The 20114-nt window shown below is 38.1% G+C and overlaps 1 protein-coding gene across 3 annotated transcripts; it reads right to left on the reverse strand.

The window, feature by feature from the left end:
- Window positions 1–17533: 17533 nt before the first annotated feature.
- LOC129024948 (ribosome-recycling factor, mitochondrial-like) lies at window positions 17534–18358 on the reverse strand. 3 transcript variants are annotated; one of them, XM_054472284.2, is made up of 3 exons: window positions 17865–18358; window positions 17830–17832; window positions 17628–17769 (listed from the first exon to the last, which is right to left on the reverse strand). In XM_054472284.2, exons 1-3 carry the CDS (start codon window positions 18320–18322, stop codon window positions 17628–17630), a joined length of 603 nt encoding a protein of 200 aa, XP_054328259.1. In that variant the 5' UTR covers window positions 18323–18358. The 3 variants fall into 3 exon arrangements, with proteins under 3 accessions (XP_054328257.1, XP_054328258.1, XP_054328259.1); XM_054472283.2 differs by lacking the exon at window positions 17628–17769 and adding an exon at window positions 17557–17619 and having other exon boundaries at window positions 17771–18358; XM_054472282.2 differs by having other exon boundaries at window positions 17534–18358.
- Window positions 18359–20114: the final 1756 nt, after the last annotated feature.

Here is a 20114-nt window from a genome sequence, read left to right on the forward strand (position 1 = left end):
CTAGATCCTTGAGGAACCACAGCACTGTCTTCCACAATGGTTGAACTAATTTACACTCCCATCAACAGGGTAAAAGTGTTCCTATTTCTCCACATCCTCTCCAGCATCTATTATTTCCTGACTTTTTAATGATCGCCATTCTAACTGGTGTGAGATGGTATCTCATTGTGGTTTTGATTTGCATTTCTCTAATGGCCAGTGATGATGAGCTTTTTTTCATGTGTCTGTTGGCCACATAAATGTCTTCTTTTGAGAAGTGTCTGTTCATATCCTTTGCCTACTTTTTGATGGAGTTGTTTGTTTGTTTGTTTGTTTCCCCTTGTACATTTGTTTAAGTTCCTTGTAGATTCTGGATATTAGCCCTTTGTCAGATGGATAGATTGCAAAAATTTTCTCCCATTTTGTAGGTTCCCTGTTCACCCTGATGATAGTTTCTTTTGCTGTGCAGAAGCTCTTTAGTTTAATTAGATCTGATTTGTCAAAAAAGTTGATTTTTTGAAAAGCTAAACAAAATTGACAAACCTTTAGCCAGACTAAGAAAAAAGAGATAAGATTCAAAGAAGTAAAATCTTAGAAGAAAAAGGAGACATTACAACTGATACCTCAGAAAGTCACAGGATCATTAGTGGCTACTATTAGCAAGTATATACCAATAAATTAGAAAATCTAGAAGAAATGGACAAATTCCTAGACACATGCAACCTACCAAGATTGTACTATGATGAATCCAAAACCTGAACAAACCAGCAACAAGTAATGATATTGCAGCTATAATAAAAAGTCTCCCAGTAAACAAAAGTTCAACACCTGATGGCTTCACATTTAAAGAACTAATACCAATCCTACTCAAACTATTCCAAAATATAGAAGAGAAGGGAATACTTACAAATTCATTCTATGAGGCCAGTATTACCCTGATACAAAAACCAAAGACACATCAAAAAAGAACACTATATACCATAATCTCTGATAAATATCAATGCAAAAATCCTCAACAAAACACTAGAAAATGCAATTCAGCAATACATTACAAAGAACATTCATAATGACCAAGTGGGATTTATCTCTGGGATGCAAGGTCAGTTCAACATACATAAATCAATTGGTGTGATACATCACATCAGCACAATGAAGGACAAAAACCATATGATCATTTCAATTGATGCTGAATAAGCATTTGATAAAATTCAACATTGCTTTATGATAAAAATTATCTGACTGGGTATAGAAGGAACATACCTCAACATAATAAAAGCCATATATGACAAACTCACAGCTAGCATCATCCTGAATGGGGAAAAATTGAAAGCCTTTGCTCTAAGATCTGGAACATGACAAGAATGCCCACTGTCACTACTGTTTTTCAACGTAGTACTGGAAGACCTAGCTAGAGCAATCAAACAAGAGAAAGATATAAAGGGCATCCAAATTGGAAAGGAAGAAGTCAAATTATCCTTGTTTGATGATTATATAATCTTATATTTGGAAAAACCTAGAGACTCCACCAATAAACTATTAAAACTGATAAACAAATTCAGTAAAATTGCAGGATACTAAATCAACACACAAAAATCAGTAGCATTTCTATATGCCAACAATGAACGCTGTGAAAAAGAAATAAAAATAGTAATCTCATTTACAATAGCTACAAAATAAAATACCTAGGAATTAACCAAAGAAGTGCAAGATCTGTGCAAGGAAAACTATCAAACATTGATGCAAGAGATTGAGGAGGACATAGAAAAATGGAAATATATTCCAAGTTCATGGATTGGAAGAATCAATATTGTTAAAATGTCCATACTACCCAAAGTAATCTACAGATTCTCTGCAACCCCTGTCAAAATACCAAGGAAATTCTTCACAGAAATAGAAAAAACAATCCTATAATTTATACGGAACCACAAAAGACCCAGAATAGCCAAAACTATCTTAAACAAAAAGAACAAAACAGGAGGAATCACATTACCTGACTTCAATTTGTACTACAGAGCTAGTAACCAAAACAGCATGACACTGGCATAAAAATAGACCTATACACCAATAGAACAGAATAGGAAGCCCAGAAACAAATCCGCACACCTACAATGAACTCTTTTTGACAAAAGTACCAAGAACATACTCTCGGGAGAAGACAGTCTCTTCAGTAAATGGTGCTGGGAAAAGTTGATATCTATTTGCAGAAAAATAAAACAAGACCCCTATATCTCTCCATATCAAAAATTAAATCAAAACGGATTAAAGGCAAAATCTAAGACCTCAAATCATGAAACTACTACAAGAAAACATTGGGGAAAATCTCCAGGACATTGATCTGGGCTAAAATTTATTGAGTAATAGCCCACAAGCACAGGCAACCAAAGCAAAAATGGACAAAGGGTACCAGAACAAGTTAAAAAGCTTCTGCACAGGAAAAAATAATTACCATAGTAAAGAGACAACCCACAAAGTGGGAGAAAATATTTGCAAACTACCCATGTGACAAGGGATTAATAACCAGAATATATAAGGAGTTCAAACAACTCTATAGGAAAAAGCTAATAACCCAATTAAAAAGTGGATGAAAGATTTGAACAGACATTTCTCAAAAGAAGACATACAAATGGTGAAAGGGCGTGTGAAAAGGTGCTCAATATCATTGATCATCAGAGAAATGCAAATCAAAACTACAATGAGATATAATCTCACCCCAGATAAAATGGCTTTTATCCAAAAGGCAGGCAATAAGAAATACCAGAGAGGACGTGGAGAAAAGGGAAAACTTGTACACTGTTGGGAATGTAAATTAGTACAACCACTATGGAGAACAGTTTGAAGGTTCCTCAAAATACTGAAAATTGAGCTACCATATGATCCAGCAATCCCACCACTGGGCACATACCCACAAGAAAGGAAATGAGTTTATCAAAGAGATAACTGCACTCCTACATTTGTTGCAGCACTGTTCACAATAGCCAAGATTTGGAAGCAACCTAAGTGTCTATCAACAGATGAATGGATAAAGAAAATGTGGTATATATACACAATGGAGTACTATTCAGCCATAAAAAAAAGAATGAGATGCAGTCATTTGCAAACATGGATGGAACTGGAGGTCATTATGCTAAGTGAAATTATCCAGGCACATGAAGACAAATATTACATGTTCTCACTTATTTGTGGGATTTAAAATTCAAGACAATAAACTCACGGGGATAGAAGGATGGTTACCAGAGGCTGGGAAACGTAGTGGGAGGGTAGAACAAAAAAAGAGTTAGAAAGAATGAATAAGACTTAGTATTTGATAGCACAACAGAATGACTATAGTCAATAATAATTTAATTGTACATTTTAAATAACTAAAAGAGTATAACTGGATTATTTGTAACACAAAGGATAAATGCTTGAGGGGATGGATACCTCATCTTTCATGATGTGATTATTACGCATTGCATGCATGTATCAAAACATCTCATGTAACCCATAAATATATACACCTACTATGTACCCACGAAAATGAAAAAAAATTAGTGAGAGCTAACTTTTATTGAGAACTTATGTGTCAGCCACTGAAATAAGTGATTTATATGGATTGACTTATTTATTCATCACAACCTTATGAGATAGATATTATTATTTCTATTTTACACAGGAAGAAACAGACAAAAGTTTAAGTAACTTGCCCAAAGGTCACACAAGTTATAAGAGGCAGAGCTAGAATTTGAACACAGGCAGTCTGGCTGAGAGATAAATCTTATACATAATGTGAATAAAGAAATAAAGGAAAAAGAATCTGGACATAGAGAGATCAAATTGGAGGTTATTTTTAAAGTCTTGATTTGGGGTGAGGAGGGCTTGATCATGGTGATAAAGGTGGAAAAGAAATAAAGAGATTGATGTGAAAAAAGGATCTCTGCCTCTCATTGTTAGGAATGGGACAGGGAAAGAGAAAGACAGTGTCACTTGGCTGTCAATTCTTTCTAAAAGCTACCCTTATGTCCCCTGCCTATTTATCCATGTCTAAAACAAAAGAAAAAAATGATAAGAGTCCTGCAGGTGTGTTTCTCTACAGCAGTCACCTAAGCTCACATTACTTGTTCTTTCCAAAACAAAGGTAGTCATTTTCTAATCTCAAAGGAGAGAGGTACTTGCCCCTGACAAACAAGAGTCTAACTAACCATCTATTGTGTTTACTGGTGATTTATACACAATGGTTTCCTTAGCAACAAGGAACTAACTTGGTTGTTTGGTGTTAAAATGAAATTCCAGATTTCAGAAAGTATGTTCTAAAAGGATGCAGTATCTCCTGCAGAATCACGCATTTGTCTAGTATTAAAAGAAGAAAATGTGGCTGGGTCCGGTGGCTCATACCTGTAATCCCAGCACTTTGGGAGACCAAAGTGGGTGGATCACAAGGTCAGGAGTTCGAGACCAGCCTCGCCAATATGGTGAAACCTCATCTCTACTAAAAGTACAAAAATAAGCCAGGTGTGGTGGCGGGCACCTGTAGTCCCAGCTACTCAGGAGGCTGAGGCAGGAGAATCATTTGAACCTGGGAGGCAGAGACTTCAGTGAGCCAAGATCATGCCACTGCACTCCAGCCTAGGTGATAGTGTGAGACTCCATCTCAAAAAGAAGAAGATGACAAAGATGAAGACGAAGACGAAGAAGAAGACGGAAGAAAGAAGAAGGAAGAAGGAAGAAGGAGAAGAAGAAAATGGAATGTACTTGAAAACAGATATTCAAAGTGATTTTTGTTAATGTTGCCAACCTCTAGCCTAACAAAAGGGCATACATTTCAAAAAATTATGGAGAAAATTTAATTGAAAAAAGTTTAGTAACTAAATGAATTGTTAACTGACAATCTTCAAAACAGCTCAATTTGTCACAGAAAAAAATATACCCCTTTTTTCCCACATCATATTCACTCATTTGAAAATGGAATTGAAAAGGGAGGGAAACAAATGTTTGGTAAGTACCTGCTAGCTAGGTGCTTCCACCTATATGATCTCTTTTTAATCTAAAGATTGCTTTCATACCATAAATTCAACTTAATCATTTTCTCCTGTCTCCAGGCAACATGTTTCCTAATGAACACACTTTGTTTTGGTGGGAAAAAGTAGGGGTCAAGTATAGCCAATCCACTGGGTGACTTTGTTTTGATTGGATCCAAGGGTGGATGCAAGTCTGGCAGCAGTTGAGGCAGTTGGAGCTCCAGGGACCTAACAGCCAACATGGCCAGTGCTGCAAGGCAAAGTCATGTTGACCTCAGGCACAGGCTGCAATAACATCAGAGTAGCTTTAAGTCTGATGGCTGTGCCAAAGCTTGGTGCTGTGCTGATGATGCCTTAAGATAGAACGGATGGAAATCAACCTTCTGTCTTCCAAGGCTTCTGCTAGAACCTGGAAGTGGTAATTGAGAAATGCGCTGACTGTGATACATAGAAATGTGTTTCAGACGAGAATCCCCTTTGCTTGCAAATATTTATTTTTTTCAGTTAGTGATCATATCCAGAAAACCATGATCATGATACATTTTACCAAATATATCAATTCGTAAATGCTGGGAATTCATACTTACCTCAATATTGGGAGAGGCCTGCAGACGAACTGTGCTTTCTCTGATTGTATATCTTCCTTATTTTCTTTACAAGAAAGCTATTATTGGGGAAATTTATTGCAAATCACTCTTATTTTAAAGGGAAAAAATTGGCTTTTTCTTCACCCGGTCAAATTCAATAGGAATCATTGTTATAATCTTTATTCTGTGTGAAGTATATGGGGCAAGAGTATCCATCCAAAAGGAACAATGTGGTCCCTCTCTTAACTTTGCTCTGCCTAGTGTCCTAGGTCTCCACATGAAATTGTAACTTGTCCTTCAGCACTTAATTATACCGTACTTCTCAATACTTGTTTCATCTTGCAAGGAAAATTATAGCTAGCAATGAATTTTAAAATGCTACCATGCATTTAAAAAGCAATGTTTTGCCAAAATGAAATCGAGTTTTTTAGAGTTGGACAGTTCTGGATTTCAGCCATTTTATTCATTTCATGGACTTAAGTAATTTAATCTCTGACTCTCAGTTTCTTCATCTGTAAAGGGGGAAAATAATATTTTACCTCACAGGTTGTTATGAGGATTAAATGAAACAACATGCATAAAGAGCTTAACATAGTGATGAGTATGTACTCAATATGATGTTAGGTATTAAAATACCAGTAGTAATAAATTTTACATAAGAAAAAAATGTATCTTTTTTTTTTCTATTTTGCCCTCCATTGTAGCAAAGCCAAAAGAACAATGAGAATCAATTACAGGTATCCACATGTCCATATTTTCTCATGTTCCTCAAACTCACAGCAAAGTATCCCCTTCCCTATACCTTGGAAATTTACTCTAAACTGATTCTGACTCAGACTTTCATATTTGGACATGAGTATGATGCATGGCTCTAGGCTTAACCATTCAGATACATTAGGTGCAGTCTAGGGCATTAATACTGAAATACAGGTATAACAAGCATGGATTCCTCTGGTCACAGGCTCAGACATGCTAATTTTTTTAAAAGGATCTTTCTCTGAGCCACCATTCTGTCTAACACAAAAAATTTAAGCCAGTTATGTCCAGGTCAGTTTAATAACATCTCAGTTAGTTCAAATTGAATCCTCAGTCATAATCATTGATTTTTCCCTTTGTTTTAGTTGTTCCTTCCCCAGAATCAATGATTTGGGTATGTTGGGGAGGTAGAGAGGCAACTAAAGAAAATGGCATTGTGTTTGCTTTGCTTTCTTCCTGTTCTGGATGTAACCCATCTCACTTCATCCTAGGCACACATGTTGCACAGTACTCCCTTGAATGGTACATCAGTTAACATTTGCTGTTTAACAAACCACAGCAAAACTTACTAGCTTAATATAACAACCATTTATTTAGCTTACAACTTTGTGGGTAAGTAATTTGGGCTGAACTCAGCTGGACTCATTTATGCATCTACAGTCAGCTGGCAGTCAAGGACCTCACTCACACGTCTCGAGATTGGCTGGCTGTCAGCTGGGATGAGAGAGTAACCAGACCACATGTCTTTCATAATCCAACGGGCTAATCACAGAGTGATCAAGAGTCCCAGTAAGAGCAAAGGAAGGCAAACCCCAATATGTAAGCACTCCAAGCTTCTACCTGCCATTACATTTTATATTGCTTCATTGGCCAAATCAAGCCACATGTACAAGTCTGGAGTCAATATAAAGGGTGCTGCCAAAGAGTATAGAAACAGGAAGACATGAATAAATTAAAAGCCGTTACTGCATCAGCCTCAAACAAATGGACATTGCTTGTTTCATGGATATTTAGCTCCAACTCAGCTCTCTTGTGCTGGTGAGCCAGTAAGGGGTATTACATATTCCAATCCATGGCAGAGACTGTCCAAACCATATGCACAGTCCTCTTATTCTGGCTAAAGATGTCTTAGAAACAATTGGTTTTCTTTGTCCTTCTCCCAAGTAACTTCCTCATCAAATTCAGAGGACCACTAGACATTTTCATATGGCCTTCTATGTCCCTGGAGGGTTCATACAACTTAATGGTAGGGAGTTAGCAAGTACTAAGAATAGTGGAGACTTATCTCTAGCCTTTTCTTATCCAGACCTGCCACACCACATAATTTTACTATAAGACTGCTGCATCAAATGAAAAAGAAGTAGATTGCTTGACCAGGCTTCCCAGTTTACTGGTCTCCACCTAGGCTGTAAAACTTAAGTCCTTCCTTCTTTTGATTTTTCCAACTTTTAAGTGGGGTTTTCCATCATGTTTTACTATCCCTGAGATTTAGCTCAACAGCATTTGGGGGAAGAGTACAGAAACTCCCAAATTCATGTATGACCCTCTACCTCTTTAAAAATCATCTCCTCTTATCATTCTCTGCTTGAAAGGTCTCACCTTCATTCTTGGAGCTCATTGTAATAACTACCCCTATGAATTCTGAATCTTTACACATGAGAGCCATTATTCTGGATGTACAGTTTCTGATCAAATACTTAGTTCCCCTCTGAATTATGCCATAACCAAAGGTAGAGATTCTACAGGATTCAGATGAGCCTTGCAAAGGCCTTGCATAATTTGTGGAGGGGAATCGTTGGGGGAAACTGCATTGAAGAATCTAAATGCAATGATTTACTAGGGAAAGAAATGAAGAAGCATAATATCTTGAAGTATTAATGGATGGGTTTTCATTCCCTTTTTACCCCTCATTACCCCTTAACATTTCCCATTAAAATTAGACCTTGAGGCTGAAACTTATTACCTCAGGCAAGGGCCCAACACATAAAACAAGGAGTCATATTCTTGGAGTTTACTTTAGAATTAGACCTCTGAAACCCTTAGCAGAGCCACTGTCTCAAGAGAAAGCTTTGCATTATAAAAGCCAAGATTTTTGGAAAGAAAAAGATTTTGATTTTCAAAAGTTTAAAGACATAGTACAAAGACTAAGTAAGAGCCTAAAAGTTATCCCATAAACAAGAGATTTGGAAAGAACATATGATGAAAGAAGACTCTCCCTTCTATATCCAAAATGAAACTAAGTTAGATTGGCTGAGGAGAGGAAGAGAATTGAGACTAATTTCTTGGAAGGGGATGTGATCAGAATCTTAGAAATATTCGGGGCATGTTGAGAGCAGAGCCTCATGCTTTACTTCCATGACAAAGCCCAAGAAGCTAGCAAGCCTTACAAAAATGGTGGCCAGACACATCTAGATAGAAAAGAGCAGAAAGTCTCTCAAATCTTCTAAGACCTCAAAGGGTGGGTAGTTATGCCAAAGTTATCTGTGCCCTGAAGAAGACTACAAATGGTTAAGAGATGAGTAGTGGGCTAGAAGAGGCCTTGTGATTTTAACAAGGAAAGGATGACAATGAATTCCACGTTAAGAGCGTAATATGTAGGTCTGTTAGGACTGTGGATATTAGGAAGCAATTCAGCAGACCAACCACCCAAATATAACAGGGGCTAGGTTTCCCTCAGACACCCACAGAGAGCAGAGAATAATCATGGGAAAAATACTCTTCTTCTCATTTTAGTACTTAGATTCTATCCCATAAAATAAGAAGGAAGAGCAAAACCTTGATTTTACTGAGTTTTTACCTGAAAATAATGTTTAATCATCAATTTTATTAACAGTATCTTGAATTGTCAATATTAAGATTTCTGAAACTGAACAAAATAGGGTCTTCAACAGTAATAGAAAGGGAGAGTCACATTTTTATACACTTGACTTAGACTATGAAAGTCTTATCTAGGACAGGGTGTATTTGTTTCCTATTGCCACGGTAGTAAATTAACACAATTTTAGTGGCTTAACACAACAAAAATGTATTATCTTGTAGTTCCAAAAGTCAGAAGTTCTAAAATCAAGGTATTGACAGGGCTGCATTCCTTCTGGAGGTTCTAGGGGAGAATCTGTGTCCTTGCCTTTTCCAGGTTCTAGAGACCAATTGCATATGGCTCATAGCCTCTTCCTCCATCTTCCAGCAGCATAGTATCTTTAACTCCTCTTCTCTTCCCTTCTTCTATTTCTCCTTCTCCTTCTCCTCTTCCCCCCCCATCATTATTCTTCTCTTCCTCCTGCTTTTTCTGCTCTCTCTCTCTCTCTATCTCCTGCTTCTCTCTTTCCTCTCTGCTTCCAACACCACATCTCTGTAACTCAGACTCTCCTGCCTCCCTCGCTCTTAGAACTCTTATGATTACACTGGGCCCACTCACATAATTCAGGATAATCTCCCCAACTCAAGATCTAGGGGACATATTCATTCATTCATTCAGCCTTCTTTATTGAGTGTCTGTTCAATGTCAGGAGCTGTTCTAGGGGATTGGAGATGCCATGGTGAACAATACCAAGTAGTCTGGAGTAGGGGTTCTCAAACGTCAATGTGCATTTATGTGTGTATTTATTGTCTAATAAAATGCAGATGCCAGGGCTGTGCTAAAAAGACAGATTCCTGAGCCCCTCCCTCAGAGATTCTGGTTCAGAGGGTTTGGGGCAGATCAGGAATTTGCATATTATAAATTGTAAATGTTTAAAGTGGGAATGTTCTTGTGAAAATGGCTCACTTACAGAGGAGAGCTCATCATAGTAGTAATGGCATACAAGAATCTTCAAAGCTAATCAGTTACCATCTGTCTTCATTTCTGCTGACCCACCCCATGAGTTAGGTCATACAAATTACAGTGAGACTCAGTTTATGCAGATGCTAACATACCTACTGTCTCCACTTGGAATTCCCATGTGAACACTTGTTAATTTTAATCAACACTATAAATCTTGTATCATTATCTGCTTATTTATTTCAATGACTCTTAAAGGAGTCTAGATTGGATAAGGAAGTAAATAGGTGACTAGCCTCTATATTAGAAGATAATTCTCATGGTTTTACTTACAAGGCAAGCTGATAATTTGTGCTTTTAACTACAAAATAAAAGACAGATTATGCTTTATTATCTAAAGGTCTCCTTTGTGTTGACAGCCAGAGCACTGAGGAGTTTGACATCTCTAAGTCAGCATGCTCCACTGACAAACTCTTTTAAGGAAAACTGGCTCACACACAGCCCCTGTTTCATTGACAGTGAAGCACATGATTTCACCCTCCTACCTACAGTATTTGGACCAGAGATGCATACCCTAACCAGAGTAGTTCAGCCATAGGCTTATAACTGACCTACAGCACGGCCTAGCAAAAAGTAATCAGCCCTAAAAGAGATTAACTAAGCCAACCATATTTCCTTTCTTAATAGTTTAAACAAAAAGTCACAGAGGGAAATTGCAAGTTAGCTCTAGGAGCTGAGCTGAAAGGTCATTACCAAGGCAGATACAGGTTTTGTGCAGTGTAAAGCTTATACCATTGGAGCAGAGTTGAAAAACTTTTTTTTTTTTTTCAAGGGATTTTAAAGACTTTTTAATGACAAATATATACACACACATATGCAAAGTACACATTAAGTATAGAGCTCAGTGAACTTTCACAAAATGCACACACCATGTTACCAGCACCCAGATCAAAAACTGGAACATTACCATCAGCTTCTTTTTTTTTTTTTTTTAAACAGTTCTTTTTTTTTTTTTAATCTTTTTTCTTCTTTTTTTATTATTATTATTATTATTATTATACTTTAGGTTTTAGGGTACATGTGCGCAATGTGCAGGTAAGTTACATATGTATACATGTGCCATGCTGGTGCGCTGCACCCACTAACTCGCCATCTAGCATTAGGTATATCTCCCAATGCTATCCCTCCCCCCTCCCCCGACCCCACAACAGTCCCCAAAGTGTGATGTTCCCCTTCCTGTGTCCATGTGTTCTCATTGTTCAAGTCCCACCTATGAGTGAGAATATGTGGTGTTTGGTTTTTTCTTCTTGCGATAGTTTACTGAGAATGATGATTTCCAATTTCATCCATGTCCCTACAAAGGACATGAACTCATCATTTTTTATGGCTGCATAGTATTCCATGGTGTATATGTGCCACATTTTCTTAATCCAGTCTATCATTGTTGGACATTTGGGTTGGTTCCAAGTCTTTCCTATTGTGAATAATGCTGCAATAAACATACGTGTGCATGTGTCTTTATAGCAGCATGATTTATAGTCCTTTGGGTATATACCCAGTAATGGGATGGCTGGGTCAAATGGAATTTCTAGTTCTAGATCCCTGAGGAATCGCCAAACTGACTTCCACAAGGGTTGAACTAGTTTACAGTCCCACCAACAGTGTAAAAGTGTTCCTATTTCTCCACATCCTCTCCAGCACCTGTTGTTTCCTGACTTTTTAATGATTGCCATTCTAAGTGGTTTGAGATGGTATCTCATTGTGGTTTTGATTTGCATTTCTTTGATGGCCAGTGATGGTGAGCATTTTTTCATGTGTTTTTTGGCTGCATAAATGTCTTCTTTTGAGAAGTGTCTGTTCATGTCCTTTGCCCACTTTTTGATGGGGTTGTTTGTTTTTTTCTTGTAAATTTGTTGGAGTTCACTGTAGATTCTGGATATTAGCCCTTTGTCAGATGAGTAGGTTGTGAAAATTTTCTCCCATTTTGTAGGTTGCCTGTTCACTCTGATGGTAGTTTCCTTTGCTGTGCAGAAGCTCTTTAGTTTAATTAGATCCCATTTGTCAATTTTGGCTTTTGTTGCCATTGCTTTTGGTGTTTTAGACATGAAGTCCTTGCCCATGCCTGTCCTGAATGGTAATGCCTAGGTTTTCTTCTAGGGTTTTTATGGTTTTAGGTCTAACATTTAAGTCTTTAATCCATCTTGAATTGATTTTTGTATAAGGTGTAAGGAAGGGATCCAGTTTCAGCTTTCTACATATGGCTAGCCAGTTTTCCCAGCACCATTTATTAAATAGGGAATCCTTTCCCCATTTCTTGTTTTTGTCAGGTTTGTCAAAGATCAGATACTTGTAGATATGTGGCATTATTTCTGATGGCTCTGTTCTGTTCCATTGATCTATATCTCTGTTTTGGTACCAGTACCATGCTGTTTTGGTTACTGTAGCCTTGTAGTATAGTTTGAAGTCAGGTAGTGTGATGCCTCCAGCTTTGTTCTTTTGGCTTAGGATTGACTTGGCGATGCGGGCTCGTTTTTGGTTCCATATGAACTTTAAAGTAGTTTTTTCCAATTCCGTGAAGAAAGTCGTTGGTAGCTTGATGGGGATGGCATTGAATCTGTAAATTACCTTGGGAAGGATGGCCATTTTCATGATATTGATTCTTCCTACCCATGAGCATGGAATGTTCTTCCATTTGTTTGTATCCTCTTTTATTTCCTTGACCAGTGGTTTGTAGTTCTCCTTGAAGAGGTCCTTCACATCCCTTGTAAGTTGGATTCCTAGGTATTTTATTCTCTTTGAAGCAATTGTGAATGGGAGTTCACTCATGATTTGGCTCTCTGTTTGTCTGTTATTGATGTATAAGAATGCTTGTGATTTTTATACATTGATTTTGTATCCTGAGACTTTGCTGAAGTTGCTTATCAGCTTAAGGAGATTTTGGGCTGAGACAATGGGGTTTTCTAGATATACAATCATGTCATCTGCAACCAGGGACAATTTGACTTCCTCTTTTCCTAATTGAATACCCTTGATTTCCTTCTCCTGCCTAATTGCCCTGGCCAGAACTTCCAACACTATGTTGAATAGGAGTGGTGAGAGAGGGCATCCCTGTCTTGTGCCAGTTTTCAAAGGGAATGCTTCCAGTTTTTGCCCATTCAGTATGATATTGGCTGTGGGTTTGTCATAAATAGCTCTTATTATTTTGAGATACGTCCCATCAATACCTAATTTATTGAGAGTTTTTAGCATGAAGGGTTGTTGAATTTTGTCAAAGGCTTTTTCTGCATCTATTGAGATAATCATGTGGTTTTTGTCTTTGGTTCTGTTTATATGCTGGATTACATTTATTGATTTGCGTATATTGAACCAGCCTTGCATCCCAGGGATGAAGCCCGCTTGATCATGGTGGATAAGCTTTTTGATGTGCTGCTGGATTCTGTTTGCCAGTATTTTATTGAGGATTTTTGCATCAATGTTCATCAAGGATATTGGTCTAAAGTTCTCTTTTTTTGTTGTGTCTCTGCCAGGCTTTGGTATCAGGATGATGCTGGCCTCATAAAATGAGTTAGGGAGGATTCCCTCTTTTTCTATTGATTGGAATAGTTTCAGAAGGAATGGTATCAGAAAAACTTTTTTAAAAAAAGAACACAAAATTTAAAATTAAGCACAAGGCCTTGGAAAAGGCCTATGCAAATGAGGAGTCATGAAGCTTAAGTTCATTAAATAACGGTAGACTACAGCTGCCATATCCATTTAAATTTTCAGAAAGTTCACAAGCTTGTTGATGTCATATTGGTAGCTTCAAATCAGCCATGGGGGGAATATTCAAGCCACAGAAATCAGCAAGTTTGACAAATCAGGGCATTTTCTCTCTCCCCAAGTACTAGTTGTAAACATTTACCAGTGCAACACTGCATTCGCTTATTGATGGGAAATCCACCTCTGGTCATCAGGAAGCTTTGGTTGAGATAGTCTTTAGAATATAAAAAAGCAGGTTATATAGATTTAACAGTAGAAAAGTAAGGGAACACCCATGTGAAAATGTGTTTTTGGTAGAGCTGGAGGGTTTTTAAGGTTTCAGTAGATAGAAAAATGAATAAAATGGCAATTTCAAAGAGTAGAAAGGCAAATAGGCAAAGATAGTAAAATATCAACAAGCTTGAAATCAACAATCTTGCAAACTTTCTGAAAATGTAAGTGGATATGGGCTTGCTGTAGTCTACCATTACTTAATGAACTTAAACCTCAAGGTTCCTCACTTGCAAGGACCTTTTCCAAGTCCTTGTGCTTAATTTTAACTTTAAAATTTGAAGACATGTATAACACAAAGGATAAATTATTGAGGGGATGGTACCCCATTTACCATGATGTGATTATAACACATTGCATGCCTATATTAAAGTATCTCATGTACCCTGTAAATATATACACCTATTATGTACCCATATTTTTTTATATTTGAAGACATGAATTTAAAGGGAGGCCAATAAGTATGTGGATTTGCTTTCTATTGATGCTGTAACAAATAACATAAATTTATCCCAGACCTCTGTAAGTCAGAAGTCCATCATGGGTCTCACTGCGCTAAAGTCAAGATAACATCCTGGGCTGCCTTCTTTTCTGGAGGCTCTATCTAGGAAAGAATCCATTTCCTTTATTTTCCAGCATTCCTTGGGCTGCCTACATTCCTTGGTTCTTGACTCCCTTCCCTCATCTTCAAATCCAGCAGTGGTGGGAGTCCTTATCATGTCGCATATTTCTACTATCTTCTGTTGTTTTATCTCTTTATAACCACAGTGGAGAAAGACTCTTTACTTTCAAGGACTCGTAAAATTAGATTGGGCCCACCTGTATGATCCAGGATAATCTTCCCATCTCAAGGTCTATAACTTTAGTAACATCTGTAAAGTTCCTTTAGTCATATAAGGTTACATATTCACAGATTCCTGGGATTAGGATGTGGACATTTTTTTTTAACATTTCCTCTGTTTATTAAAAAATCCTGCATCCTTGAGAAGCACATTTTCAGTGAGTGGGGGATTTTGGCCACTCATGAAAGACTGTTGCAAAACACCTGTCATGTGGCTTACCCCAAAAGAGGCTCCTTAATTGCTATATCTATCCGTGTTCTTCCCCCAGCTGACTTCTGATCATGTGATGACCACTTAGGGCTGGTGAATGGGGTTAGAGGACAGGTAAGTGGGGCAGGAGACTGTGTTAGTTTAACTTTGACCCAATTTTGACCTTGAATCCTCACTGCATGTTTCACTAGTATAAGTAAAGGGGGAAGTGCAACCCTTATTACCTCCAGCACAGGAGAGAATCTGGAGGAAGTCAAAGAGCAAAGAGAAGTTGGATGCTGCTTTGAAAGAACCCAGCCAGGCCTTGCCACCACCAAAGTGGGCTCCATTCTGAAAGCAGACACCTTGCAGAACTGGAATGAACTTCCTACTTTTCCACCCAAGAGATTACTATAGATAGCAATTTAGTTCAGTGCACTATGTACCCCCCCAAAACAGGGGTCATATCTTATCCATTTTTGTATTGCCAGTACATAGTACAGTACCTGACAAACAATTGGTGCTCACTAAATGCTAATGAAGGCAGCAGGACACAGTGGTTCCTTCCAGATTAGTGAGGTGCTGAGAGAATGTGAGCCCAGAGAGGGCATGGAAGCTCCACACTCTCTCCCTCTCCCTCTCCCTCAACCTTGCCCTGTGTACCTCCTTCATTGGGCTGTTCAGCTGTATCTTTTATAATAAACCAGTGAACATGTTTCCCTGAATTCTGTGATCTGCCCTAGGAAATTAACTGAACCCAAGGAAGTCAAGGACTCTAGTTTGTAGTTGGTCAGTCAGGAGTATGGGTGGCCCAGACTCGTGACTGGCATCAAAAGTGTCGGCTGTCTTGGGAGGTGGAGCCCTCAATCTGTGGGATCTGACACTATTTCCAGGTAATGTCAGAACTGAATTGAATTACAGGATACCCAGTTGGTGTCTGCTGGAGAATTGCTTGGTGTGTGGGGGAAACAAACTCACACACCTGGACACAGAAGTGTTCCATGTTGAGTGTGAAAGTATAAAAGGAAAAAAAGTTTGTTTTTTTCCTTTTACATTAGCACATCAGGCCTCAATTTGAATGCCAGCTCTGCTACTTGCTAGCTGTGTAACCCTGGACAAGAAACTTCACCTCTATGTAAATGACACGGACAATGAATCATGAAAACCTTCTACCACTTATCAACTTTGCTTTGTTACTTTGGGCAAGTTATCTAATACTGTCAAGACTTAGTTTTCCTATTTGTAAAATGGAGATAATATATATCTCTTAAGTTTACTGTCAAGATTATAAATAATGCCTAGAACTATACCTAACTCATAATGGCTATATTAGGAATGAATGAATGAATAAAAAATAATTGGAGGGAAAAAACCTAACAACCCAGTATCTGAAGATAAGCCACAATAAACCACTTGTCTGTCAACAATGGGCAGGCCCTGGGGGAAAGGTGTCTCACTACCAAGTAAATGTTGAGAACAAGTACAAGAGTGGAAAATGATAGAAAGAGAGTGTTAAGACCAGAAAGAAGAGAAGTCAGCATTTGCTGGGTAGCTACTATGTGCAATTTATTCACAATATAACATATGACTGCCTACTATGCTCCAGGCATTACACAAAGTTCTGAGGATACACAGGGTAATTAAATGCAAAACAAATACTTAGAGTTTGTACAAAGCAGTAGACTGTGCTATGAGAGCCGGTAATTAGGGTCCTAGGTTAGAGGGGAAAGGAAGACCCCAGAGGATGTGATATCCAAGACAAGTCCTGATGATAAACAGGACTGGCCAGGTAAGGAGGGGAAGAGAGATCCAGGCAGAGAAAAGAGCATGTGTGAAGATGACTCACAGGCAAAACTACTGTTCTGTGTGCTTCACATACAGATCCTCAGTGATCATCAATCCAGACCAACTCTATTCTTTCCTTTGTGGTTGTTATCCTTCCAATTTATTTAGATTTTATTGTTTAGTGAAAATGGGCCTCTAGTAAAGTGTCCAGTCACAGGTGAAGGCCAATATCAGCCCAAACAGAGTTTTAAAATGGGAACAGAGCCTAATTATTTGAAAAGGAGGCTCCTAAGATGAGAAGCAGGTGGTACTAAGCCTGCCAATGTCCTCAGTCTCTTGGTGACATCAAGTCAAAGCAAATGCCTGAGTAAAGGCCCTTTGCCAGCAGCAAGTATTTTCTGAGAGCCACCCACATCAGAAGGCCCAGAGCACAAGGAGGAAGAGAATGAACAAGTCTGAGTGTTCCACTGGAAGGCTGGGCCTCACAAAGACAGCCTTCTGTCAGCATGGTGACAGTCTTCTGTGTGGATAGGGGAGGGAGAGAGGTCCCAATGTGCCACCCATGGGATCCAGCAGAAACTGGGCTCTGAAGTATTGCTGGCCCGTAGTGGACTTTCATCCAAGGAGTTCTTTGGTCTTCACTGCCAGATGCCTGTCCAATTCTGCCACTGTGTCATCGGCCATTTGGCTGATCTGTTTCTCTGTTAGCCTAATGGTATCCTCCGAGACTGTATCCTTGGATTTCTTCAGCTTGTTCATTGCATTGGTACAAACCTTCCATAAAGAGTATTTGGCCTTGTTGGTGTTCTGTTTGGCCAGTTTCACCAGCATTTCTCTGTGCTCTCTGATTACTTGGGGAATGGGTACCCGAATTAGTGCCCCTTCCACTTCTGGATTCAGATTCATTCCACTTTCTCTTATAGCCTTGATAGCTGCAGCTGTACACTCTGGGAAGCTGGCCATATTCACCAAAATCAGCTGTGGCGACTTCATGGAGATCTGGCTAATCTGGTTTAAAGCAAGTTTCCCATCAGCAGTTACCACAGCAATCTTGTCAAGGGATCCTGGTGAGGTCCTTATATTGAGAGTCTTATTGAAATTATCCTTGAGTGCTTCTATCACAGACTTCATTTCTTCATTCACCTCTTCCAAGTTGATTATATCCTCAACAAAGGCAGCACTAATATTCACTCTGGTTTGGGACTTTCCTTTCCCTTTGGCTTTGGCTTTCTTGGTAGCAAAATGGTGGACTGGTACAGCTGAATAGGCCATGTATTGCCTACGGCCGTGTTGTCTTTCATGCACTGTCTTCAGTGCAACTTCTAAAACGGGTCTGATAGAGGCTGCAAGATAATTGCGAAAGGCAGGGTGGACCATGCGGGAGCACTTTAATCCCAAGGCCATGACTGAAGACAATCCTTGGAAACATCCACAGCTATCACCCAGGTTACTAAGGAAAGACTTGTGTGGTGGCAGGATGTGGACATCTTTAGGGGGCGTTTTCCTGCCTCACATAGCATCATTGTGTATTTTTTCTCAGTAGTGTTCAGCTATACATGTGCAGTCCTGTAACCGGCAAAGGACAGGATATTAACAGGGTTTGGGTTTTGCCAACAAGTACAGCTGAGAGAGATGTGCAAGAGTTGAAGAGGTGTGCAAGGAAGTGACTAAAATGATCATTAAAATCAAGATTTTAGAGGTGGTTGGTTCAGTTTTTGGTAACAACAGTTCAAAGATATGACCCTGAAAATGGGTAGATCAGGTAGATCAGGAAAAGATCATTAGAGATGAGAAAGTCGAGGAACTGAAGAGCCAGAATATTGTATGAATCATCCATATGAATGTTAAAGTCACCAGGAATATTATCAGCATTAGGGAGGGAGAGGAAGAAAGCGGGCCAAGTACTAAAAGTCATTATTGAATGACAGAAAGTAACTAGTTTAGAGGACAGCAAGGAGAGGTGGCAGGTGGTAGATTAGGATGGCATGAGGTATAAAGGATCTGGGGAGCCTAAAGAAAAAAAGAAAGATATGAAGCAAGGAGAATACTTGCCACAGGTCCTATAAACAGATGAGGAGTTCCTGCCTTATGAAGGGCAGAGATATAAAATAAGCTTATCACCTTAAACCTATTTAGTATACATTGAATGAGCCTCAAGAACCTACATATTAGAAATCCAACAAAGTCAAGCTTCAGCCTCAATATTCAGGCAAATTTTATTTGGCTTGAGTTTCAGTCCCAGGTTTTGCAAGGCCAAATGGACAACTATATATGTCAACATTATATTCAGCATCATTGAACTTGTGTATGATCATTTATCATGAGTCCATGAAGTTACCAACACATGTAATCAGCACACCAATATCAGTAATAAAAAAAACACCATTTGGATTTATTGTCAATATCTGAATGCTCACTTGCAAAAATACATAAGCATGAAGCATTCTTCATGTTGAAACCTGGAGTAAAAATCTTATTTTGTGCTTTACATATTGAAATTCTCATTAACAAGTGAAAGTAGGCATGTGTATGTATTATTACAATAATAAAATGTTATAACAATTAATGGTATTTGTGAAAGCTATTCATCTTATATACAAAAACAATTATTATAGACTTGCAAATGTTTACATAAATAAGGAAACAGACTGACAATTAATACAAATATTAAGAGAGAGTCTTAGAAAATTTTAGGAAGATATTATATACTTCTAATCTAACAGATAATTATGTAATCATTATATAATTATCTATTGGCTCAACTATCTGTTGGCAGATAATTATATAATAGTAATATAAAATCAGAATGACAGATTTTATTATCATTTTAATCTTTAAAAATTACTTGGTATACTGATTTATGTTAGGTAAAATAACATTTAAAACTGTATTTGATTTAGTTGTTTAATTCCATTTATTCTAATAAAACATCATAATTTGAGCATAATGCAAATCTTTTACAACAAACAATTAAAAGTAGAATGTCAATTTTGCCATCTGAAAATTCCATGAGGAAGAAACAAACTCCAAAATCACATACAAAAACATCTATTATAAATCACCTTTGATCCAGAAAGAATACAGAATATAAAGTATGAATAAAGAAGTAAGTATTTAAAAAATGGGTCACCTTAAAACTTTATTAATCTTCCACAAACCTAAGTTTAAAATGATCATCTGGCCCAAAGCAATCTAC

This window comes from Pongo pygmaeus, chromosome X, assembly GCF_028885625.2.
Source record: "Pongo pygmaeus isolate AG05252 chromosome X, NHGRI_mPonPyg2-v2.0_pri, whole genome shotgun sequence".
NCBI classification, from domain to species: domain Eukaryota; kingdom Metazoa; phylum Chordata; class Mammalia; order Primates; family Hominidae; genus Pongo; species Pongo pygmaeus.